This window comes from Balearica regulorum, chromosome 6, assembly GCF_011004875.1.
Source record: "Balearica regulorum gibbericeps isolate bBalReg1 chromosome 6, bBalReg1.pri, whole genome shotgun sequence".
NCBI lineage: Eukaryota > Metazoa > Chordata > Aves > Gruiformes > Gruidae > Balearica > Balearica regulorum.
In genome coordinates, this window is record NC_046189.1 from 4,325,547 (window position 1) to 4,351,700 (window position 26,154).

General features: G+C 38.6%; 1 protein-coding gene across 1 annotated transcript in view; it reads right to left on the minus strand.

Annotated features, from left to right (window-relative positions):
• Window positions 1-26,154, minus strand: part of SPAG16 (sperm associated antigen 16) — a 404,854-nt gene that overhangs the window by 85,704 nt on the left and 292,996 nt on the right. The window contains 1 exon segment of the mRNA XM_075755745.1: window positions 20,626-20,734. Coding sequence (XP_075611860.1) covers window positions 20,626-20,734 — 109 coding nt within the window.

Consider the following 26,154-nt stretch of genomic DNA (forward strand, 5'->3'; position numbering starts at 1 on the left):
ATCAACTTTCTATCCAGTGGGTGTAATTTCGGAGATGTTACTTGATCTAACATCCTCCAAAATAATGGAAGTCTTTGCTGCCTTTAATATATTCTCTGCACATTGTCATCATTCATGGTGGTAGCAGCAGTACCTTGGCTCATTATGTTGTACTAATCTTGCTACCCGATATCCTTTTGACCAATCAATCTGTTGATTACAGCCAGTTTAAATCTTAGCGATAAACAGGTTTCTGAGATTTTTCAAAGGACAATGGAATCTGAATTAATTAGCATCCATCAGAGGGAAAACAAAATCCTCCTACAAAAAGAAGTGAGAAACTTAATAGCCCACAAGGACAATGTTTATGGAGCGGCGGATGGGCTTTTACACACTTGCAGGGCAGGAGAGCATAGCATCCTCGGCTCTCAGGTCAGCAATCAGGCTGTGGAGAAGCTAATTCTCACACAGAAATTTATTAATTACACCTTGAAACTCTACCAAGTTAGCCGGTTATTGATGCCAGATCTCAAACTGTTCCGATTCATAACTCATCTTTAAAACCTGCAAGCATGAAGATTTGAAGCTTCTGTCAACGTATTTCCAGGTAACGCTTACTATTCTATCAACCACACACCTCATGGAGCCAAAAAACCCCTCTAACATTTAGATGGATAACCAGGGGAAATTCATGTAAAACGGGCGGAAAATCATACCTGTTTTCTTCAAACTATCTTTATAGGATATTCCGCAGTTGGCAACTTAAAAACATTAACAAATTCTCACAATGTAAGCGCTTTCCAAAGAACATTAAAATACTTGAAAATGTGGCCTTTGAAAAAGAGGTAAAAAACAGGAGACATTATTTACATGGGTAGCATTTAAGGAAATAACAAAAATCATTCCAGCTTTTATGGACAACGGTAACATTTGCAGTCCAAAAAATCATAAATGTCCTGTAACAGATGATGATAGCCTCGCTGACATGACGAATAAGAGGCATTTAGTTTTTAATGGCTTTTGTAATTTTTTTTTTTCTTACGAGAGCAGCACACTGTGTAAAATGTATTTTAGTCTTCAGTACTTGGAAGCAACTTCACACATTATTATTCTACATTAGCTCCAGTTGTCGATTTGATGACTAAAGACCTATTGGCCAGATGCAAACCTTGCTTTCTAATCTTGATCTATAACGCAGAACAGCCAGGGGTATGTCATTCCCCACGAAGGAGAATGAATGAGGAGAGTCATTCTGTAAGGTACGGTGTAAAGATAAACTAGATGCATTAATTATCTGAAGTTCTTGCTTACTTGTGGGAACATTTAGTTGCATTAAATAAAAAAAAAAAAAAAAAAGAAAATGAGCCCAGGAGTAAAGATAAGCTCTGTCAGAAGGGTAGTCTTTCCCAGTCAAAAGATGCTGGCACTGGCCTTGACTCCATATGTTGCAGAGCTCTTTGCCCTTGATCGGCCACACGTGAATAGTTGAGAGAAGTCAACAGGAATTTTGATTCTTTACTGGATCCAGGCCAGGAAATCTAATATACTTTCTCATTTCCATCATATGTGCATAAGATGATACCCTCTAATTCAGACATACATAAAATAATTATCTCTTTTTTTCTTCAAGTAAGCATCAGGTGAAAATAGTGAGATGTGTTAAGGGTTTGCTAATTGATGATATATTGCCTTAAATTAATTTTCTACTATTAGTGTTACTTAATGGAATTTCATATTTCTTATTTGAAAAATGAGGGTCAAGGAAGCAATGATGAGAGACAATTACAATTACCACTTAGGACCATTAATATGTAAATATATGGGTAAGTTAAGATTGCTAATTTAAGTTGCATAATTGCTGGATATTTTTGAAGTTAGAGCCTAATAGGTTCTGCCATTATTCGTATCTATTTTATGCATACAATGTCAATGATTTTTATTCTTAAAATACCACGAATAATAGCATCACATTTATTTTATTAACTGATAGGGGCACTAATGTCGCATTATGCCATTCAATCACTTTCTAAAAATACAGCAGGTTAAAAAACTGTATCAGTTACACACCTTCATGCATCAGCTCATGAGTCAATCACAGGTAGCTGGGTTTGAAAAGCAGCTTACATGCTGGGTAGATTTCTCTGTAATTGCCCAGTGGTTTGTTTTTTGGGTTTTTTTGGGTTTTTTTCAACCTTCCTTTGCAACATCTCATATTACAAACTTTAAAGCATAGATATTTTTAAAAGGTCAAGATAGAGAATGGATTTGATCCAAGGATCGCCAGCTTAGCAATCCAAAAGTCAAGAGAACTCTATCAAATGTCAAGAGAAACTGGAAAAGACTTCAACAAATTATTTCTGCAATACTTCTCATTTATACGATGTTTGCACAAGAGAAATATTTTAACCAGTTCTAATTCAGTTATATTTTACAAATTTCATCTTATTCCAAACATGTAAAGTATGGACAATGAGAATTTTCTCAGTTATTTTTTTCATTAATTGTTCACTATTACCTAAAACTTTGAAATCAAGACTGTCCCTCAAAAATATAATCCTAAACTATAGCCTGTTTTAAGTGGACCATGAAAATAAAGTCAGAAATAAAACAATGCAGCCCAATTATAATCCCAGTACATTCTTCATTTTAATTTAAAATAGAATATGTGTTCCCAGAAGAATTCTGCATAGACTGCCATGCATTCTCCTCACAAAGGTATGAAAAAATTATGATGGCAGTAGGAATTTTTTTATATATGATTTTAAGAAATTTTTGAAAATATGAGGTTTTTCCTTTAGATACATCTAGTGCAAATTTAGGTATCTCACAGTAAAAGAAAGGCTTTTAGTTTCCAAAAGTGCAAGGAATTTTCGGTTCTAAGCAAATTTGATAAGATATAACCAAACTAAAAGCATTACGATCTTCCTTGTCTTTGCCTTGCATTATTTAAATTAATGCCTGATAGTTTTAGGGAGGTGTAAAATCAAATCAAATACTATCATCAGGTGAAACAACTTTCTTTGGTATGTATAAAAGACATTTATATAAACTACCTTCAAGTACATCCAAAGTGTAAACAAACGTGTTGTCAACTTGTTGCAACAACCTAAAAAGAACTCGTTTTATTTCTGCATTGTCCATTCTGCTGCAAATGGAAGAAGTGATTTGGGCGCATGAAGAAGAACTCTCTTTGCTATTTGCCTTTTATTCTGTACTAAGTATGACGTGGCCTTTCTGTAGACAATTCATTCATGTCACTACAGAAGATATAAAGAATAAATCAAGCCCAATATCTGAGCCATCTGTAATAAAGTTTTAACTACTGATTCAAGAGATATTTTTCCCATAAATTGACTCACTGTACAATTGGGATTGCTCCAAGCCTTTAAGACTTTATCTGCTAATCGTTTGGAAATAGTAGATGATAACTCCTCCATAGCTGATAGAGCCAAGTAGTTAAAAAGTGTTTTAGACGGTATCTTCAAAGGCCTTGACAGAGAATCCCATAATACTCTAAATTTCTTTAGCTGTGATCTATTCTTAAATATAAACCTCTCCTTTAATCCCTGCTTTGGACTGCTGGAATCACTGGATGAGTTGGGAAAAGTATTCTGTTACAGCTGAACAGCTAAAGAATACTATATCCAGATTCCTAAAAAGATAGACACACATCTATTTAAAGTCTATCTAGAAAAGATGTTGTTACACTAAACAAAGCAAAAAAGAGGTGAATGCTGTTTATGAGAAATACCTTCTAAAGAAAAAGCACAGTAAAAAAAAGATTAGTCAAAGAACAGCTCAAACAGCACCTCCTAACACTATAGCAACTCCAATACAGTCAGATAGAAATTCAGTTCTTGTGGGTTACCGAGAAAAAAAGCCCAAGTTAGTCTGTGTGCTGTTCATTTTTCTAAATTCACTTCTTCCATGACTCAGATGTCATCTGCATGCTCTCAGGTACTACTTGTACATGAAACAGCAACACATAGCCCACGTTACGTATAACCAAGAAGATCTGCATGAAAAGGTGCACCAGTGCAGTCAGGGGAATCAAGGCCAGGCGCTTCAAGCACCAGCAAAACCCCCTCAGCGTGCTGCTGTTAGTATGAAGAAATCAAACATTAATCCACAATGGCTAAAGTTTGCTATCTCCACTCCTGGGAAGAGCTCCCAGATACAGCCCCTAGGTACAGAGGTAAGTGTCTGTAACCTCACTGGTCTTAAATATCTGACTTCTGCCTCATCTTTTTTTTTTGCCCTTCATGGAGAAAAAAAAGTATCAACACCCCCAATCCCAAGAAGGTTTTCAATTTGAGAATCGAGCACCAGTCCAGTTCATCTTCCACACAAATATCAAAGCCCACAAAACCATCGGATGATGGGTCCTTTGCATGCTACTGGCACCATGAACGTATCCTGAAACCTGCCTTTAGCCATTCCCTGTCAAGAGGGCATTGCCATTCATATTTCCTTACATGTCTAAGGCATCCAAGGCCACAAACAGGTTATTGTGGCATAATTTACTTATCTAAAACACAGCTAGCCACTGTTTACAACAGAGAGAACAAATATTAGGTAAAAAATTATTCCTCGCAAGTGATGCAGAAACTGTAGTATCAGCTTGGCAAGGAAGGATGGAAGTTCATGGAAAATCTCTGCTAGGAAAGGCTGGGGAGTATAAATGTGTGTATGCTGGGAAAGGATGCCAGAGCCGCCTTTCTCTGCATGAGATAGATATCATGCAGCCAGATACACAAATGAGCAGCAGCAGCCTCTCAGCAAGCAGAAAGCATGGGACAGAAGAAAGATATTTCAAGCGAAAGCTAACATTAAAAGAACTCTAATAAACCTGAATAGCAATAATGGATACTTTAGAACTACAACTTACTACTAATATGACCTATGAATATATGCTTCATTCACTTCCAACCAAAGCAAAAGGAATTTTGCTAGGAACTGCATCTGGTTCTAGACAATTTCAATTGTTCAAAAGCATTACTTAATCAGTGCAACACTTTATCTGACCTAAGTTAACCCAACGGCATTGGTGCGGGCAGGCTGCTGGACTCCTGTGGAGGCATGCTGAAGCAGACGGGGCGTGATTCAAAGCGCTGCAGCTGGCAGCAAAGAAGAGTCAGGTCTTCCCAAAATACACCCCTTGGAATAAAACATGGGCAGAGCACAGCGCTGTGTCTCCTGCCTTCAGCGGCTGAGAAGCCCAAAATATTAGGAATATTTTGGTGGTCAAAATGGCATTACCTACCTGGGAAGAGAGCAGCACGTCTGAGTTAACAGGCTTCCAAGCACCTGAACCACTAAAGTTGGTTGGGAACTTATGTTAGAAGCGAGATGAATTAACGTATTTCAGTTCCACAGAAGCTTGCAAGAAAAAAACCCACCCTTATTCTAAATCTGTAATACAAAACTCAAAATCAAGTTAAAATTTCTTTGAAGGGGCTAATTGAATTTGCTCCTTTTCTTACTTGACCTCATTTTATTTTGTATTTGCTGTGTCACTAAAGTTTATGTAAAGAATTTACACTTTGATAATTAAATCAGAAGTTAGAACTCTTAGAGATCTGGGGTTTTTTGTTCTAAGAATCCTAAAACAATTTACAGAAGTTCAATGGAGAAGGAAGAAGATTAGGCCACCAAATGAAAGAAATTCAAATGATCTTCAAAAGCTGGCCTCCCCCATCTTATCTTTGAGAGTGGATAAATCCACTTTGATACTAGGATTTAATAAAAAGATCAAAAAAGTCCACATGCTTATATCTGATATTATTCATGTAATTTTGTTCTTGAAGTAGTTCTGAGGATGGAACATAAGCCAGGGAATGTACATCTGCTGCTTCTCAGCAGTAAAACATTAGGTCTACATTTGCAGACTAGGAGATACAGGGAAACACAAAGTTTGGAGCTTGTGAATACCTTTTTCTTTTTTTTAAAGTTTTGTAATCTGCCACTGACCAGACACCACATAAACAGGAAACTGCCTTTCCACATGATCAATTAGATATATAATAACCTGTATCTTAGCTTTAACGAGAGGTGGCCTGAGGGATTCAAGATGAGAATGAAGAAGTGGGAAGGGAGAGAGAAATAGAAGACAAGACTATAAGCCACTGTGAGTCAAAGGTATATGTAAATGGTTTGCAACCATTTTTATTCATTACGGAATCAGAAAAGAACAACTAATTTAATTTCATATGCTAAGACCAGTATTTGTCTTCTAAATGTTCTAAGAGACAGCACTGAAAACATTAATTCTATAGTTTCTTATAAGGGAAAGAGAGAGAACAAACAGGAAGAACATTCTTGAATGATAAAAAGTCTGAAGGATCTGGTGGGAATTCTTCACATAAGATGTATTCTTCTTTAGGGAACAGGCGTAGATGTAAACAGATGGGCTTACATAAGTAGAATTGGCAGCTCCACAGATAGCTGCTTTCTTTTATATACGATTTTTCAGACTCACCAGGGCATTCATGACCACTCTGCTTAATTGTTCTTAACATTTTGCCCATTTCATATACTTGCAATATAATGGCCAAATATAAAAATAATTTAAGCAAATTGTAGTTTAAATCTCAGTGGAAACAATACATTTTATTCAAACAAATCACTTACAAAGGGAACTGTCTGTTTTATGAATTAGTCCATCTGTTCACAATAGCTCCTTTGGAAGTATTTGTTTAGCTTAGAAATACCAAACCTGATTATGTATGTGGTGGTAGATGGGCTGAGGTGTGTTTGCTGCTTTTAAATCACTGAGCATCTAAAGGTGTTTTTACTTTTGTTGGTCTATTACAACTGAAGAAAGGAAACGCTTGAATCCATTTTCACTGGGCTACACTGCACATATGTTCTGTACAATAACTATTGCAGGTGTTCCTCTTCTGGAGAGGACATACCGACAAGCGTTGTGTTTCCATGATGATGGCCAGGTTGTACTGGGGTACACCTCTCCTCCATGAACTGTGAGAAAAGAATGATTCAGAGAACACTACAGAGAAGTCCAGTGCAGCACACTTCAGATATGTGCATACATGGTCCAACAGTGCTTGCAGCGTAGCTGACAGAGCCACACTAGTAATTCCACTGGGAGCACAGTATCTATCATTTGATAATGGCAGGATCCTAATGGTCACTCTGCCACATCTTTACACAAAAACCAGCTTCACACACCTAATGGGGTAATTTCTGGTAATGAGACCTCCTTGTCCATCCCTTGGTACATCATTCTAAAAAGCCTAAACAGACTGCAAATATGTACATTAAGAGCAAAACTGTATGGAGCCAAAGGACTGTAATCTGCATGTACTTGTACAAAAGGTGAATGTCAGCTCTATGTTAATCGGTATGATTGTGCTCTCATCTGTTGAGGAACCCAGTTTGTGTCATTTTGGATCCATTCCACTGAATTATTTAGACATTCACCTCAGTATTTCTAAAACTTATAATCATTTTGCGGCTTACCAGTATCTGAAGGGGGCCTACAGGAAAGATGGAGAGGGACTGTTTATCAGGGAGTATAGTGACAGGACAAGGGGGAATGGGTTTAAGCTGAAGGAGGGTCAGTTTAGATTAGATGTTAGGAAGAAATTCTTTACTGTTGGAGTGGTGAGGTACTGGAACAGGTTGCCCAGAGAGGTTGTGGAGGCCCCATCCCTGGAAATGTTTAAGACCAGTTTGGATGAGGCTTTGGGCAAGGGGGTCTAGTGGAGGGTGTCCCTGCCTGCAGCAGGGGGGTTGGAACTAGATGATCTTTAAGGTCCCTTCCAACCCAAACCATTCTATGATCGAGAACATCAGGACAAATCACAGAAGTGAACATCAAATATAAGAGAAGAGCCTTTAGAGCAGTAAAAGGAAAATAATAACAGAAAACAAATGAACAATGAATGAAAAGGAGTTGTTATAAAATATGTAACAGAGTCCTTGGTTAGTGTGTTTGAAGAGCCCTCAGGCCAGCAGCGTGCACACACAGAGGAAATTGAAACTAGGACTCCCAGTGATGCTGGGTTTGAAAACCATCACAGAACTGAGATGTCCAACCTAATGAACCGCTAACACAGTAGCCCACTGCAGCACTCAGATGGTGTCTTCTTAGTTGGGTCCACTACAGTATCTTAGAAAAGGTCCTGGACAGTGTGGTGCCTGCTAGATAGAAGCAGATTGGACTATAGTAACAGCAACCCAAGAGCATGTTGTACCAGCGTCACAAGTCAAGAAGAAATCCTCTATGGAGGTATGAGGCTCAGACTTCTCTTCCCTTGAAAGGACCAACACTGAGACTCAAGATGCCCTCTGCCTTGGCCCACTAAGTCCTAGCTTGCCATGGAGAACCTGCTGCACAAGGTACATGATGCCACAAGGATGCTCAGCACTTCCCAGCAAACAGTGTCAGTCTTCTCTCCAAACTTCCTATCTGTCTACCAGACAAGACTTTGGGTGATATTTCAGGAGAGCATCTTTTTTTTTTTTTTTTTTTTTTTTTTTTGTTCGTGGGTTCTGAGTGAGGTGATGTTTAATAATTTCTGTGGGGTTGCTTCTCCTTACTGATTTCCTTTCCTGTTTCCTTTCCTTATGTTTTGCTCTGATGCCAGGGGAGAAGGGTTCATTGTACTCAATAACCTTGTTTTCCTTGATTTTGTGTTACCATTCCTGCAATGTCCTATCAAGCATCAGAGCTGTCTACTAATTTACACAAATATGTTAAGAAAAATCTATAATATGTTAATTCATAATTAAAAATCACAAGAACATTACATCAATCACAATACCTGTATCATAAGGCTCAGCAGTCCCAGATTCAAACGCTTCACATCAGATGAGGAAGATGTAATGGTTCCAAAGCCTGGGAGCTCATCAGTCCTGGCATTTGGAGCTGCTCAGGGAAGAAGTCGGCAGAGCCCTCTTGGCCACAGCGCCGAGCCAGGCCAGCACTGGCAGAGATCTGCCCTCCCTGTGGCGTGACTCAGAGGGTTCATCTGCTTAAATGATGCCCATTATTTTGCTGGTCCATCAGCCAATGACTCTGGGCAACTCTTTATTTTGCCAGTGCCTAAACTTAGCTTGCAAGCACAGCTAAAATATTAATCATTAATTACAGTCACTGCTATAAATGCCCATTATACTATCAGAGACATTCCCAATGTCATTCAGGCCGACTGGCCAGTGTATGAAATTGAAGGAAAAAGAATACACAATAAAAATAAAAACACCCAAATACTGGACACAAAATGGAGAGGGCTAATTCCAGTGATGTAAGACCTGTTTAGCCAAATACACATAATTGTGTATTAGAGTTTTAAGTGGACAGCTGTGACTGCAGTCTAGAATACAGAGAGGGATGATCCTGAATAAAAGGCTGTTATCAGCTACTACTACAGTTCTGGCAAGGAAGCCAGGGAAGGCAATGAATTTAACAGACTATGTGTTAAGTTCTGCTTTTTTATGGAATGCACAATGAAATCCTCAAATCCAACGAATCTTGCACTCCAAGGACAGTGTTAAAAATTTAACTGCTGATCTTAACATCCGACTTTAATGTCACCAAACAACTTCAGAGGCATATCCTGCTGAGAAACACCTTATATTATATAGATAGATGTCTTTGGTTGAAGAATCGTTGATGCATTCCTTTACCAGGAATAGGCATCAATTCCTTTAAAGATAAGGTCACGCAAAGCAAGCTAGGTGCCCCAGGTACCAATAGCCTAAATCCCTCTCCTCTATGATGGATTTCAAAGCCACCTATGCATTATTTCAAATTGAAAAAAAGGTGAGAAAAAAAGCTAGAGGACAAAACTAGGAAACCTCATTAGGCCTCTATTTAAAGCAATGATTTAGGCACATCTTAAACAGATCCTCCGTTTCTAAAATGTACCCGAAATAAGATTTACAGAAGGGCAACAAATGAAGAAAGATGAGGAATGGCTTATGTAGCCAGGAGATTAGAGAGACACGGACTCTTCAGCTCTGCAAAGAGAGTAGGGGAATCTTCCATGTCAGCATGAAGAGGTTGAACAAGGAACAATTATTCAATAATTCCCACAGTATGAGAATCAGAATGTATCATTAAGAGATTTAAAGTAAAGGCAGGGAAGTACTTTATCATTGCTATGGGATCTGTTGGATGCTAAAATACAAAGAAGTTCCAAAACAAAAGATCAGAGAAGTTTAACAGAGGAGAGATCCATGAACCTCAAAGTGCGTGAGGTCCCCAGCTCTGGGAGGTCCCAATCCACAGGGCACTGGAGAAGAGTAGCAGAGAAACCTCAGTATTTACTCACTCTGGTTTTATCTATTTTCCCTAAGCATCACCTCCTGCCCACTGCCACAGGTGATATACTGGCAAAACAGACCTTTGCTATGACCCAGAAACACTCCATTTTTGCCTTTCTGTGTTTCCAGGCAGGATCACTGAGCTATTCCACACACACTCATTTAAATCCAGGCAGATTCATTTAAAATTGTCATGGTTTTGGCCCAGCCGGCTGGGGTTAAATCATGACTGTGATATAAAACATGAAAAGAGGAATGATGTTTGACATGAACCCAACATTAAAGAACTCTCCGTCACCACCACCACTCCCTCCTTTGCTTTATTCTAGAAGGGGGAAAAAAAAAAAGAAAAAAGGATTAATTAAGATATTTCCTTTTTCCACTCAATTTAATTTAGAGAGGAAAGACTACAGGTAAGTAGGTTTTACCCTACTCCCCAAGAGCATCTCAGAGGTCTAACAGCTCTACATAAAAGATATTTTCACAAGTTGAAAGACAGGCAAAGAAATAAAGTAAGTTCATTCCAGAGGAAAAACCAAACCAAACAAACAGTTCAAATATCCAAGTCAGGCTTTGGAGGCTGTTTATAGAACTTCTTTTCCCATTCACCATCATGTATACTATTTTGCCACAGAAAAAGAAAGGGAATTAAAATACTTCATTATGTTGCTCAAAAGTCTCAGTACAAAAAATGTCTTTCTGCCCAGGAAATGACCATGTGCTTGCTGGTGTGAGCCTTTACAAAAGGACAGGCAATATTTATGAGCAGTTTGAAGACTTCCTAGTGAATATCCATCTGGAAAAAGTGGATATGCAAGTTTTGTACTCTCTCTCTCTCCTAGGTCAGTTATCTAATCCTAAAATTGCATCCAATTTTCTCTGAGGAGCAGTTCTGCATAAGCCTAAGTTAAATGCCTCAAAGGCATCTAAATCATGATTTTCTTAGTAGTAGAACAGCATTAAAAACAAAGAAATGAAAATCATGCTTTCATGACAAAGGGGATTTTGTCTCAGGCCTCAAATTGATTTCAAGCCAATGCGCTTGTTTTGTTGGCATGCAGGCTTGACAAAAAGAGGCTGGCAGATACTGCAGCAGAAGCAAATTTCTACCATTTTTTCCTTTTCAGCAAACGTGATGCCTTTCTGCGTACATTCGGCCACCATTTCAGCCAGTTCTGACTGCTAGCAGCAACGGAATAACTGCAGAGATGCCCTGAACTTTGTCTCACTCACCTTTTTCCACCTGGCCCATGAAATGCAAGGAAGACTCTCAGATTGGTTCATAAAAAATAACAAGCACTCCTAGGACATCTGTATGGAGATTATATCGTTAATCAATTTATTTTGCATAGCCCCATGGATCACTTGCTATTGATGATTATGCATTTTAGCTCCTGGAACAATTTGTCAATAAAATGAAAATAAAAAAAGGCTAAGGACAGCAAGCATACTTTTAATTTAAAGATGATCTCTTTTTTGAAAAGAGATGCCACTTTCCAAGCTCTGAAAAGAACTAGCTCGTGAATATATTTCATTTACCAAGTGGAAGAGCTGTTCAAGGAATCAAAACTTTCTCGGTAATCACAATACAGGTATCCAGAAGTGAATAATTTTCTTTTAGAGTTCAGCTACTTTTAAAAATGAATATTGGAAAAATAGGAAGTTTGACAAAAATGTAGGTTTTGAGTTACTGAAAGTGTGTTATTCAAACTCAACATAGACTGGCATAGTTTTTACCCCCCCAAAAAGTGGAAAGCTAAATACTGTTACAGATTGTCTTCAAGACTTTTTTTACATGAAACCATCTGATATTTCAATTCAAAGTTTTCATTCAAAATATGAACTTTGCTTCTTGAAAGGGAAAAGAATAGTAGGTATATAGACCAAATTCCCTAAATTATCCTTAAGTTTGAAAGAACATACTTGAGTTACTTAGGTTGTCACAAGAATTATTTTTTTTCTCCAAAGCATCCAATCCCAATGGACTCTGTCTCCTTCTCTCTAAGTATTTGCTTCCCTTAAACAAAGTCGCCCAATTTCTTCTTTTCATAAGCATATGTTCTATGCTCCCAACACAAGTCTGGATCAGTCCACAAAGCTACTAGCTGACTAATGACTCTTGGTTAGTCATGAAAATATATTTACTTTCAACAGTGACAAAGATGCAAAATTGCTGTCCCCTTACAGATTCCCTGACCTATCCAGTCCTTGGCAGAGAATGCCATGGTTGTTCTATCTCCCACGTTTAACACACAGAAAGTACACACAAATAATAGATCAATATAATACCTTATTTCCAAAATCCCCTTCTTTTATTACAGGATATGAATGATGAATGCAGTATTGATTCATTTCCTTACATACCATACAGATGCTTTACTCAAAACACAAGACCTGGATAGCTGTCGATATTTAAGAGGAACTTTCATGGAAAAAAGGCTGTGGTGACCTTCAGAGGCCCTTACTCCCTGACTGTCTGCAGGAATAAGTTAATCAGGAGATGAAGCTCTTGTATCTAAGCCAGGCTTGAGATGGAGCTGTGCAGTTCGAGTCAAAGAAAGGGGTTCTCATTCAATCACTGTAAATAAATTCAAAGTGGGAATTTGCTAATTGCAGCACTCTGTAAGCTGGAATAAATATAAACAATAAATATAAAATAGTACACATGGACCTAGTAAAGCTACAAAAGCAGTAAATGCTAGAGATGAGATGTTGAATACATTATTATTTTAAGACTTGTGCCTAGTTTAAATGGGATTAGAAAAAAACCCAACCTGTTGCAAACCATTTTAATTCAGTTTGTGGATAGCTGCTGGAGAATCAAAATTGTGATCAGTTATGCCCCACTTGGGATGCATAAAGCTCCAATTTTCAGCTTCTGTTAGTTTAATACAAGGATGGCAAAAATCATGTGGACATTCCCTTCATTTACTTTTGGAACAAACAATTTGCTCATCACCAGGTTTTGGCAGACTGCCTGAACAGCTGAAACTGTTGCTTCTCCTTGAAGAATAACATTTAACCAGTCAGATAATAATCCATTCAACCTGGGGTTCTCAAAAAAGCCCTAACAGGTCAATATATTGCTCTAATGAGGCACAACCCTGGCTTCGAGAACATTGTTTTTATGCTGGATGTACGCAGGCAAGTGAGATGGGAATATTTAGTACTACAGTATCTACTTGAAAAAGGCTGGCTCTATTAAATAGCTGTCCATCTTCTTGCACTCCAGGGAAGGAAGCATTCCTCTCTAACAAAGATGAAGGGAATATCAATGGGGCTAATCTCTTCAAAGTGCTCAGCGCTCAAAGCAATTGCCTGCAGTAGTACACAGTCCCCACCCTCATTAGCTCAGCAAAGAAAACACAGCCAGAGACAAAATTCTATCCTGCAACTACGGCAAAAAATGTAAAATAAGGGGCTTCCAAGCCACCTCCCTTTCCTTTCCAAAGGACAAATATTTCATGCATTTTAAATTATGTGTGCACTGAAAATAAAGTCATATATTTTAAGAATCCCTTTTCTTTTCTTTCTAGCATATTTAAATATTGTGGAGTTTGCTCATATTGAAAAATGGTCGTGACACAACAGAAATACTGTGTGGCACAACTCTTCAACAAAGGGGAAAAATTCATTGCCAACTTTTTGCCTTTTGAAAAACTGCAACAGTCAGAAATAAGGAGAGTGATAGTTTCATACCTCAATGAAACAAGGAGACAAAATGATCTGTCAATCAGCTCACATTTGTGTAAATTCCAATCTACTCACTGCCTCCAAATTAGAGAATTTTATGGTCAGGAAAACAAATGTTGAGAACGAGAGAAATGAAATACAGCAGCACTGAGGGGAGAAGTGAGAATTATGAGACAAGGAATTACTGTTGAATAATGTAGTCTTCCAGCACATCCTTTTTACTCCCATGCTGACCATAGGAATAATTAAAGATGGTCAGCAGATGTTGTAAGCACTCCTCTGAGAAAGAGGTCTGACACAGACGTGTTGCTGATCTGACTTCCAAGACTAAGCAGCATGATCAGGACTAGAAAATAGGCCATGGGTTGTGTAAACCAACTCAGACCACACGGGAATCTCTCCAGGGAGCCCACTAATGAATTCATCAGTTCAAACACGCAGGCAGGGCAGGCTACCTAGGGACAAAACATCAATATCGGTGCATTGTCTAAGAGTGCACAGCTGGGGCAACAGCATTTGCTTATTGCAAAGTTCTGCCCAAGCAGGGATATCAGCTTGAAGGACAAAACACAAAACCTTTCTACCAGCATAGGTGAGGTGAACCAGCCCACCATCATTCCCTCTAGCTGAGGTATAATTTTTTGAAAATCTTTTGCTTGTATAAAACCAGCTTGGTCAACAAATGGTGGACCCGAAAGTTTACTTTCCACAGATTAAAGTAGTGATGCACATTCAGACCTGGACCAAATGCATATCACAGACTTTAAAAATGTCTTTCATTCTCCCTGTAGTCCTTGTTTGATGGTTGATTGATGGTTCTTTGTTATGAAAAAAATTTGTAAAGGGATACTCAAATTTGGGGTAATGAGGCAAAGAGAAAGAGAGATGGACAAGACGAAGGAGAAATGAAGACCTACCACTGTTTGCAGCACTGGCCAGTATAAAGTAAAATGGCTGACTTTAGTGTTTAGCCCTATGCCATTTAGGAAGGAAGGAAGGAAGGAAGAGTTTTTTGTGACTGATTGCTACTTGGCCCAGTTTCTGCAGAAGTGTCCCCCGCGCTGGCCTGGCAGAGGAGGCATGCACGAGAACAGTGCTCAGATGCAGAGCCCTGACACAGCACTTGGAGACGAGCTGAAGCCGAGAAAGTAAAGACAAACTAAAAATGCTGATCACCAAATAAAGAATGGAGAACTAAGAGATGCAGGTGGCTGCATTTGTGCTCATCAAGCAAAACTTGTAAGAATGTGGATCAATTATATTTTAAAAAAATGTGTGAATCCTTAATTTGTATAGAAAAGGATGTGTAAGGATGCAGTGAAAACACACAGATCTTGCAGTGCTGATCCCATAGTGAAGAAAAGGGTTCTGATGGGACAGACATTCAACAGTTCCTGATGGGAGAAAGGAGAGGAACGAGTGATGTACAAGATTGTAGCTTATGCTTTACAAATAGACTTGAGAAAACCCTGAATGAGAAGCAGAGCAGGCAGCAAAATAAGGAAGAACTAGTCTCAATTTTCTAAGTGAAGAGCACATGTTTCAAAGGAATTTGAAAGATGAGTTCTACAAACACGGCTTGATCACCCTGCCGCCCTGTTAGGTGGAGCTATAGCACCGTAGCAAGTCCAAACTGATAAATAACCAGAACTGGGAGTTGTCTGAGCTCTGTGTAAAAAAGCAAGTGCCAGGACAAATCCAAAGAATTGCACCTATATCTATTTAAATCTATCTATATATCAAGCTCTCTTTGCATATTTGGCATCAATTTGCAGAGTTTACTACATTCATGCACAAGTACCCAATTAATTCATGCATGAGCACCCAATTATTTTATGCATGAATACCCCATCAGTTCATGCATGAACTGTTTATATATTGACACCCAATTAATTTTCACATAAGCCCCCAATTAATTGACATGAATAAGAGAAGGAGAGATGTTTGGCTTAAGCTGAGACTGGGAAAGGGGGAGAAAAGGCACTTAAGTGCTTGTTTAATTCTTCACATTTTCTTTTTTTCTCAATACCCAGAATCAGTGATCAGAAGTTTGTGTTAATTTTCAATAACTTAAATTAAGTAAAAATTTGCCAAGGCGAGACTGTATTGCCTGTGACAGCATATACATAGTCAGAACTGAGGTAGGAACTCAGGCATTGAACCGTGAGGGGAAAAGCACCCTAAGGAATCAATTGATGTTATCAAGTAATCTGCCTTAGAGATTAAAGAACACAGAGCAATAAAGTGTTGTAATGAAAAAAGCTTTTTAGTCAGAAATGGGGGTCATAGGGAAAAACACACATTAATGTCAGCACATAATTGCACTATATGGACAAAATCAGATGCCGCTAAAAAGATTACTGTGGTAAATTCTGCACTAGAGGATTTTTCGCCCATCAAGCATGACTTTAACTGTAAGCAAGAGGGAGACAAATACAAAAAGCAAGCTTCAGAAACTGCAAAAAAAAGTGAGAGAAAGAGTCAAGATCTTGTCCTGCTCTGGTTCTCTTGATACCTAGACACACTCTGGTCCCGAGATCCGAGGGGTGCAGGTGCATCCCCTGCTCTCCCCACATCCAGCCGCAACTGGAAATCCACCATACAGCTTCCCAGCAAAGGAGAGCTTCTTCCATCCTGCCAAGATGAAGCTGTATTTACTCAGTGCCTCTTAAGCAGTATCAATTAACCAAAAATGTGAAAGAAAGGAGGAAAGGAGAAAAGACAGACACCTTGCACCTCAACACCAGCTTGTCTTTGCAGACAATATACCAACTGAAATTGAGAAAATCAAAGAGAAAATTGAGAGGGCACTTCACTGCAAGATCAAACCTCTAAACAAATGAAACTGCCATATAATAAATTAATATGTTTATGTTTCTCTTAAGAAATAGAATACATACTCAACTAGGCAAATATGAATTTAAAAATACTATTTATACTTCTGAACTTTTCCCCTCAATTTACAAGAACTATTTCTGCCTGTTCTGAACGCAGAAATTCTTACCAGACAAGGAATCTGAAAACCATAATTTTGGAACTTCACCTCAAGACTCAATATGAGCAGAAAATCTAACAATCTGAGGTTTAATCTCTGTGCCTCCACTCCTCATAAGGCCTGTGTGGATGGTCTGTGGCTTTAATATTATCAGTAATAGCCCAAATAATGTCAAGTGCAAATATTGAAAATGCTTCAGCAGTAGCATCCCAGAGAATCCCATCAGTAATTTGGTATTCAGTAAAGGGTGGGTAATATAGAGATACAAATTCTTTACACCACTATTTAACACCAAAACCAACTCCAGACTGAACAGTAAACAATTGTCATTCATTGCACTAATGGCTGTCTCATGGTACTGGTGCTGGGTAATGTCACATGATGTGTAATTAAGCAAATTAAGCTTGCTTTTGGATAGCAACACTGAGCAGTTACCCAGACCCCATCGTGGTTGACAGTCACTTCCTAGAACAATGCACTCTCAGAATTCCTGCCTCCCAGAATAAACCCCTTCTATCACACGGTAATAGCGATCCTGGCATTTCTCAACTTTCACATTAATTTACAGCCTTTACATTCATTTAATATACCTCTAAATCAAATAGGTACATATCGCCCTTTGAGATGTTCAGAGGCATTGTAAGACTATTTCTTTGTGCTCTGGCAGAAGAATCACATACCCTTCACACCTCTTCAATGCTGAACAACAATGGGCAACAATGCCCAGCTTGGATGGAAGCAGGTTAAATGATAACACCTCGCTGTATCTCCAGATCTGAAAATACAGCAGCATATTTCTCTAAATACTGTTTGCTTTCCTTTGGCCTTATTGTAACTGCTATTGGACTGTTGCTGTTGTAGTGGGGTTGGTTTGTTTAAATACATTATGATAATACACAAATATGTTGTAGCATACAAACTAGAATCTTCTACAGCTTCTTTCTTACATATGCCATGCTGTGTTGTGATTAATCATATTAAATACCTTTTCTAAACAGCAACTGGAAACACAAAAGATGATGACAAGATGGTGTTTACAGGATTCATGAATGCTACACAAGAATATAAGGACATAGAGTTGCTGGTTAACTTGCATATGAAAAAATAAAAGTGAATTTAGTTACAGAATCCGTTACATTGTGGTCCATCTTGCACGGTAACCACAGTTGGTCCCCTCTCTGAAACCATTCACAGCACACAGAATTCAAAGGACATGTTCCTCTGTGTTTCTGATAGTAAGCGTGATACTGAAGATCATTGCCCCCAGTGCGCTGAGTCCCAGCCAGCTCCGTCACCACCTCTCATTGCAAGACCATCAGCTAGTTTAGAAAGAGTAGGGGAAGAAGAAAATCCACTTAATGTGCAATAGTAATTAATCATGTAATTAATTTCTCCTCATTGAAAAGTACGCTGTATTGAAAAGTCCACCTCTAGCTGAGCTAAAGAAAAGCTAAGGCAGAGTGTACAGCTGGAAATTAAGCCATGCTTTGATAAGGTCAGAAGAATCCACCCAAGCTTCTCCACAGACGGAGGCCCCAAATGAGACAGATGTCCCATGCCCAACAGGCTCTTAGTTAAACACAGGATATATTCTCCCATCACCATTTATTTTTGGAGTATTCTGGCTCTTTGACTTATTTCAACATGGTTATTATTTTTAGTTAACTCCACTCAAATGACAGACTGAATAGTTTAGACTGACCAAATCCATGAATTACTGATTAGAGAAGCAAGGCAGGAACCTGCTGGATCATTTTATCTAGCCCTCTGCTGTCGCAGACATCATTCAGCCTCTCTCATTGCTGTATCAAGGGCCATTTTAGGATTACTGAGGCTAAATCTGGTTTGGCTAGCTTGGCAACTCTGGTATTAGCAAAAAAACAAAAAAAAAACCCCCAAAACCCCCCAAAAAACCCCCACAAACTATGACAACGATGTCAGCACAATTTAAACATCCACAAAGCCAGGGTCCCAGAGCTATTCACCTCAGCCTGGGTCCCACACTGCATTGGTAGCGGTAACCAAACCATTGCTAAACAATACCACATCATACTGCAGTGCAGAAAATGCGTTCTTTCCAGCTACTCATCAAGTAAATTAAATACTTCTGCAGAACAAATAGGTATTAATATGCATGTATTTCTACAAGGTGCCTATTCAGAACAGGCATGGCCTTTTCAGTCAGTGTGTGCGGATAGTGCCCGGCACGCCTCGCCCTCTGTCCCTAGTTAAGTGATGTAGGCACCAGCTCTCTTCAAACAACAGGAATTGCAACAGTCTCCTTAGCTAGGTATTCTCCTATCTTTAGCTAGGTGTGATTGCATCCTGTTGCATTATGCCTTATTGTGATCATCCATCCTAATTTGATATCTCTGTTGTGTGGTTTCTCCTGCAGAGAAAATACTGGATTTTATCCAAATGATGGAAAAATTTGCCCATTTAGATCACCTGAAGCTGATAACCTTTCTACTGGAAAGTTCCCATCTGGCTAGAAATATTGCTACTGCATTTTTCAGGGATGCGATTCCTTTGCAAATGACCCAACGTTATACTCCAGAAACAAAAACGCAAAACTTCTTCAAATCCTCCCGAACAAAAAATGAGCTCTTACTCCAAATTACAGACAGAAATAGAATAGCGGTTAAATTTGTCTTTGGAAAGCTGTCAAAAATGGACAGGGTCAATGCATTTATTTTTTTTCCTTGGAAATGAAAACACCTTATTTAATGGCACAGGAGAAAGATCTGTGAAATCACTATACAAATAATATAGAATTTGATGGGCAAATTTTCTGCCAAGTGACTCGATATATTGATAGTATGTGTTCCACAGTATGTGGGTAATTATGACAAAATATCATACTATTATTTGTGTTTAATGATTCCTTAATTATCTCTCATATTCTATTGAAGCATTATTTTTTATGCTCATAACATGTACTGCAAATGTCTACATATTTTTCAATATACCTATATATTACATTATATATTATTGTAGTCTATCACATCGTATTGTACTACCCTAAGCTAGGATCTAATGCTGTGCTGCAACACAAATACTTGTCCATGCTTTGGAATTGAAGATTTATATTGGTTTTAAAACAAAAAAAAAGTTTTACAACAGCCTCACTTCAAATGGAAATGCACGCTCACTCACAATATTGCTGACATGGTAATACATGGTTGATGATGAAAAATAACCGGTTACTTCAATTCTTTGTGCATAGTAAGCAGTCCTGTCAACACAATGAAGTTCTGAGGCAATTATAAGAGGACTTAGTAAGATTGGTTATGAAACGCAACTACAGAATTAGCAAATAAAAGAACAGACAGTAATGGAGAATAAATACCACTAGATCGCAGGTAATCTCGCTAAGTTTTTTACCCCTAGTGATCAGTTCTGTATTGTATGTAATATTTTTGCAACCAATTGCACTTCTTGCTATTGCACATTTTTCTTTTTAAATAAATGGACCATTAGTCTAATTTACCAATCTAGTCAGTAGAAAACAAGTGTATTGATCATTGGTGCAACCAGGTATCTCTTCTTTAAAATTAATGCATCTATGCTGTTTCACACGTGCTATCTGGCTTCAGAACCAGAGAGAGATTAGACAGATTGCAAAATAAACCACATCTCAGGTAGAAAAAGTTAGTTTAGAATCCTACCAGAGTGATCAAAGATGACCTGGTTGGCAGGATGTGGGCCTGCATCTATGGATAAAATGTCCCAGAGTTTCATCATGCCGGAGGAGTCACAGGAAGCAATCGTATCACCATGTCGACATTGGAAACAAAATAAAGGCATCACTTCTGCAAAGAAGAAAGCATATGAAACCAGGCTGGATACCCACTGATGCGAGACATAGTAACCGTACATATTTAAATAAATATAAGTTATTATATGTGAGGTTATCGCAGCCTCTTAACAACTATTTTGACTTGAATAGCAACAATATAATTTTAAAGCAAACAGTTCAGGGGAAACTGTAAGTAAAAACGAGAAAAGAGGTTATTCTGAATTCTGCTACCAGTGTCCTCTAAGAACATACAGAGACACGGGAATGGCCCTTTAGCCCTGATTATTAATTTGTCTACTCATGTTTTCAATGTGAAGCATCAGACTAGAGCAGAACGGACACTCCCCCATTGTTGTACATTCGTTGATAGCCATGCTAAGGACAATCTCCCTCATTTCAGTGAGTCAGAAGCACGCAGGGACTACCCATGCAAGGAAAGATAGCAGGACCATGTCCCCCATGCCTCTTCAATATTAATTAAAAAAATAAACAAACAATCAACTAAAGAAGTGGCAGAAGTATTTTGTATATGTAGCATATAAACAAACACAAAAATAAAAAAAGGCAGGTTAAAGGATGCCCAAACATTACTGTGTTTAGCTAATTCCTGCCACCATAACAGAAAGAAACCCCTAGCTACCAATGTAGAAACATTTACTTTTCATTTTAGCCTTCTAAATAAAGATTCAAAATCGCCAAACCAGCTCAGCTGATGTGCACTCAGAGTTATCAAAGTCAATGATGTCTTTTCCAATTTATGCAAGAGTGTAAGATTAGATTAAAGGATATTGTTATGAAGGAGAATCACAATGGTATGAAACTGAGAATCAGGTCAAACATGGGTCAGATGCTGCATGCATGACTTTTTTTTTTTATTCAGTTAATTTTTACATCTTTCAGGTAAATAATACCTGCAAGAAAACATGTGGAGTTATCTAGCAAATAGAGGAATTAAGATCTGAAAATATCCATTGCCTTCTCAAGTAGAAAGTAATGGCCTGCGAAACACTGTCATGGTATAACTATAATGAAATCTTTAGGTTCATTTGGAGGAGATCTAAAATGTCAAAACTCCATTCTGGTTTGTTACAGGGACTAATACAGAGTAACGCCGAGACACAAAGTGATGATTGCTTTGAGAATTCAGCCAGCAATGGTAAGCTCTCAGCGCTTGCTGTTCTGCAAAAAAAGCTCAGTAACCGTAACTACATCCCACCTCAACACAGTGGTGCTGAGCAGTATGGAAAAGCTATTTGTTTAACTATCTCATCAGGTGTATCCACCGAGTTCTCTTCCATTTCATCTGGCTCCTTTCATGAAGTTCAGCCTATACAAACAAGGAGGTCAAGCAGACCATTCAGAAAACAAACAAAACAACCCCAAATACAACAGCTACGCTCCAAATTGTTGCATGGCTTGAACTGAATCTCAATAAAGCAAATTTTTAATGGGAAAAAAAAAAAGGCATCATCATAGATACAAGACTGGAAGAGTCATCAAATCCAGTCCCTTCCTCTTACAAGCAATGCTTTCATACGCTTGCTGTGATAAAAGTACTGAATTCCAAATTAGCAGCAGTTCCCCCATCCCCCCGCTGCTGATCTAGAACCTGCCTGTCTTCCTTGCATTTATAAATCTTCCCACCCATAAGATGAGAGTTTAAAAGCACTTGTTCACATGCAATCTGTATCCTTTAGGTTAAATACAAGGGTTTTTTGCAGTACTCCTCCCTTCTTCCCTGTCCCTGATGCATTTCACTTACAGTATCATTCATATCCCCATCTCAAACACTATTTTCTGGGCTAAACAGCTGAAGCTCTTCCTTCTCTCCTCCTCACCCTTTTCAGATAGCATGGAGTCTGGATTAACTACGACCGTACCCATCACTGATTTTTTTTGATAAAGCAACTCTTGCAAAATTGATCACCGGTTTTGGAAGCCCATACAGAGATCCCTGTAACCTTTCAGAGAGGTTAAAGGTGCATAGCTCAGCTGAGAGGAGGTTTCAGTGAAGTTGGCACACAGCAGCAACTACGAAGTGGGAGGGTGGGACATGCACAATGAAGTGGGACATCTCCTTTCCTTAGGTCATTATCTGTCATGCCACTAAAGGGAAGAGGAACTGAATATGTGCATGTAAAGATCCCTCTGTTCCTCAGTGTAAGTACTCGGCTTCTGGACCAGCTCTCCACACCTCGCCATCCTCTCTCTTCTCACTTTCTTCTGCAAAGATTATGTCCATCGCTAACAACAGTCCACTTAGGAAATCACTAGTATCCCTTATACTCGTTATTTCATAACCTCTAACATGACTTTGAGATATTCTTGCATTTTACTCCTCAATTTTTTTCTATCCATAGAGGCATTTTAGTAAATAATACCTTTTGGGTGTGTATGTGTTTGTTTTGGTTTGTTATGTTTTGTTTTAGAACATGCTTGCCTTCAAACTTATTTCGTACGTGTCTAATATACTTCAATTCAATAGATGTTCCTTAATTACAGCTTTGATAACTCAGCAATTTTGAACTAGATCAATTGCCAGCCCATCTAGGTGAGGCTGCACATAACCTGCTCAGTGTGGTTACAGGACACACTCCAGTGGGTGCTCTGTGACTTCTTCTGTCATCAACAGTCGTGTCCATGGATTTTCAATACAACATTTCTCTCTTAAGTAACAGCATGGTCCAGCTAATAGATCATAATAGCACCAAGAATGCTTCACTGAAATAGATATTATGCAAACATTGATCAGACACAGTCCTTGCTGCAAAGCTGTAGTTGAGCTGACTTTGACCTTCCTGCTGGCCCTGATTAAGGGATCATTACTAGTTGCATAATTAGGAGGAAAGCAGTCAGATCTACTTTTAATACAGGTTCTTCCTTCTATGAATTAATTTTGCTACAGTAGCTGGCCCCACAAGACGAGATCCATACCTCGTCCTCCTTCAATCTTGCCATCCTATTCTCTGCCATATTTAATTTCTCCCATTTCTACTACAGATCCCTGAGAAACAGAAGGGAAAACAAAACTCCTCTCCCACAGGAACTGACACAATCAAATCGTTAGTAGGTACCAGATACATTGAACCACCCTAACTTGTTATTTAAGCTCTTGCTCACAAGGTGATTTGTGGCTACATCAGAAAGGTCAAGCCCCCCTGATCCTTGCAGATACTATTTCAACAGAAGCAGTGCCGGAGAAACCTGGTCTGGGAACACCACGCCGCTGTGCTAAGTGCTGTGTAAACAAGCTAGAGAAGACGGTCCTGCTCCAGAGGGTTTACAATCTATCTTAGTAGCAAGGTCAACCAGTTCTTGCTGTCAAAAGTCTGGACACTTTTTATCAATTTCCTCCCAGATGCCCGGTATAAACATACTGTGCATAAAACGCAACACCCAGTAGCATATTTCAACTGATTTCCATGAAAAGGCAGCAGACCTCATCTGCAAACAGAAGTAAGAAAACACAAGCTGCTGATGGGAACACGTCAACACATGCAAACAGGTATTTTATCAGCCCCGGCATGCTCTGTCCACAGAGTTATTATTAACTGCATTAATTATTACTGATACCTAGGCAGCTGCTACACTAAAAACATACCAAAAGGATTTTGTTAATGAGCCAGTTATTACATTTCACCACTTCTTTGCTTGATGTCATCTCTATTACATACCTTTTCTAAATCAAGTGAGCTGGAGATGTGGGATAACAACTTTTCAACAGGAAGAAATAAAGGAGGAATGTAATCAAGCTTAAGGATAATTCGAAGCTACATGCCATTCAAAGAAAAAGAAAGGGTTAAGTCATATGTTAAATGAACTCATTTGCATCTGGCCACAGGCCATTTTCAATAGCTTTAAAGTGGAATCACTTTGAATTCTCCTACGAGCTTTTGCCTTTTTCATTCCTTTTACAGTTACTGTCTTCGTTATTCATGGAAGAGCCCTCTGCCTTGCTCTTCATTTTCTTCTTTTTGTTTCTTGCCACACTAAAGTCCTATTTATGATGTCTTTCTGATGACATATTTTACTGAACAGCAAATTGGACCATCAGGGCTTGACTGATTTTCCTACACGTAAAAGGAGGAGACTGAGATCCAAGGAGAAAATGTGCAAAAGGAGATTCCCGTTGTACTGATTTTCATTTACACGACATTTTATGCTGCAGCAGCCACAGCTCAGTTCTATTACTTCCTCAAATCAAAGAGCATGTAGAATGATTCATAAAACCGGTAAGATTTGCTTTCTATTCTATACAATCAAGTTGGTACTTTTTTGTGTGTGCACGCTGAAGTTATTAAAGAATTTATACAAGGATTCCATTAGTCTGGATTCAAAGACTGGTTCTGTTCCAGGCTCCATTTAAAGGACTTTGCAAGTCCTTTAATTGCCTTTACAGTTCCACCCTCCACTCTTTACACCTTTCCCTGCCGACTTAATGAACGTCTTCATGTTACAGAAGATCTCCCAATAAAATGGATATGCTGAGCTCCATATACATCATAATCCTAATCTCAATTGCACTTGTAAACCATTGTAACACAAATAATTATAATATGAGGAATGAACAGATTTATGTAATTTCCAGGAAGTTTTTTAAAAATCTGTTTCCTTTTTTTTTTAAATACACAATTTTTCTTGTGAATATTAATAATGATTAACAAAGTGAATAATCACCAGGGACACTTTAGGCAGTTTATTTCCTGAAAACTGCTGTTTCACACCAGCAATAAGGATAAAATCTGAATAATTATGTCTCTTGCTTAGGAACACACCTCTGGATTTATTGCTGAAATATCAATAATATATGAACTGCAACAAGTGGCTTTATCTAATTTAGGCTGCAATAAACTCCTTCCAGGAGTATCCTCTTCAAAGTTTAATTTTGAAGGCAGGTCAGTCGTTGTTTCATGACCTTTTGCAAATATTTTTTAAAAGGCAAAATAGCGAGTGAACAGGCAATCATTTTCACTATGACAAGTTTCTATCAAATCAGTCAAGTTTACTGATTTGCAAGTCCTTTGTTTTCAAAACAGAAGTAGCTGTATGAAGTGTATTTTCAGGGACTCTTAACAATGACTAGACTAAGGTCTTCATCAGCCTCAGTGGAAACAGATTCAAGCTCTAGGCCCCTTACTAACTAGAAGCTTGATAATCATTTTCCCTTTCCATTACTCTTGGGAATCTGGTTGACCTCTGGCATAACAAAGGGCAGATGAGCTTGTTACTGGTCTTACCCGTCTTGTTACCAGTCTCTGAACTCAGTAAAAGGAGTTTGTTCTGCGTACCTAAAGTGTGGTGGAAACTCCTTGCCGTTAAGTGCCGGTAGATAACGCGGCCACCTGAAGAATAGCTTCAGGTACCTCAAACGGAGACAGACTGGAATAATCTGCATTTC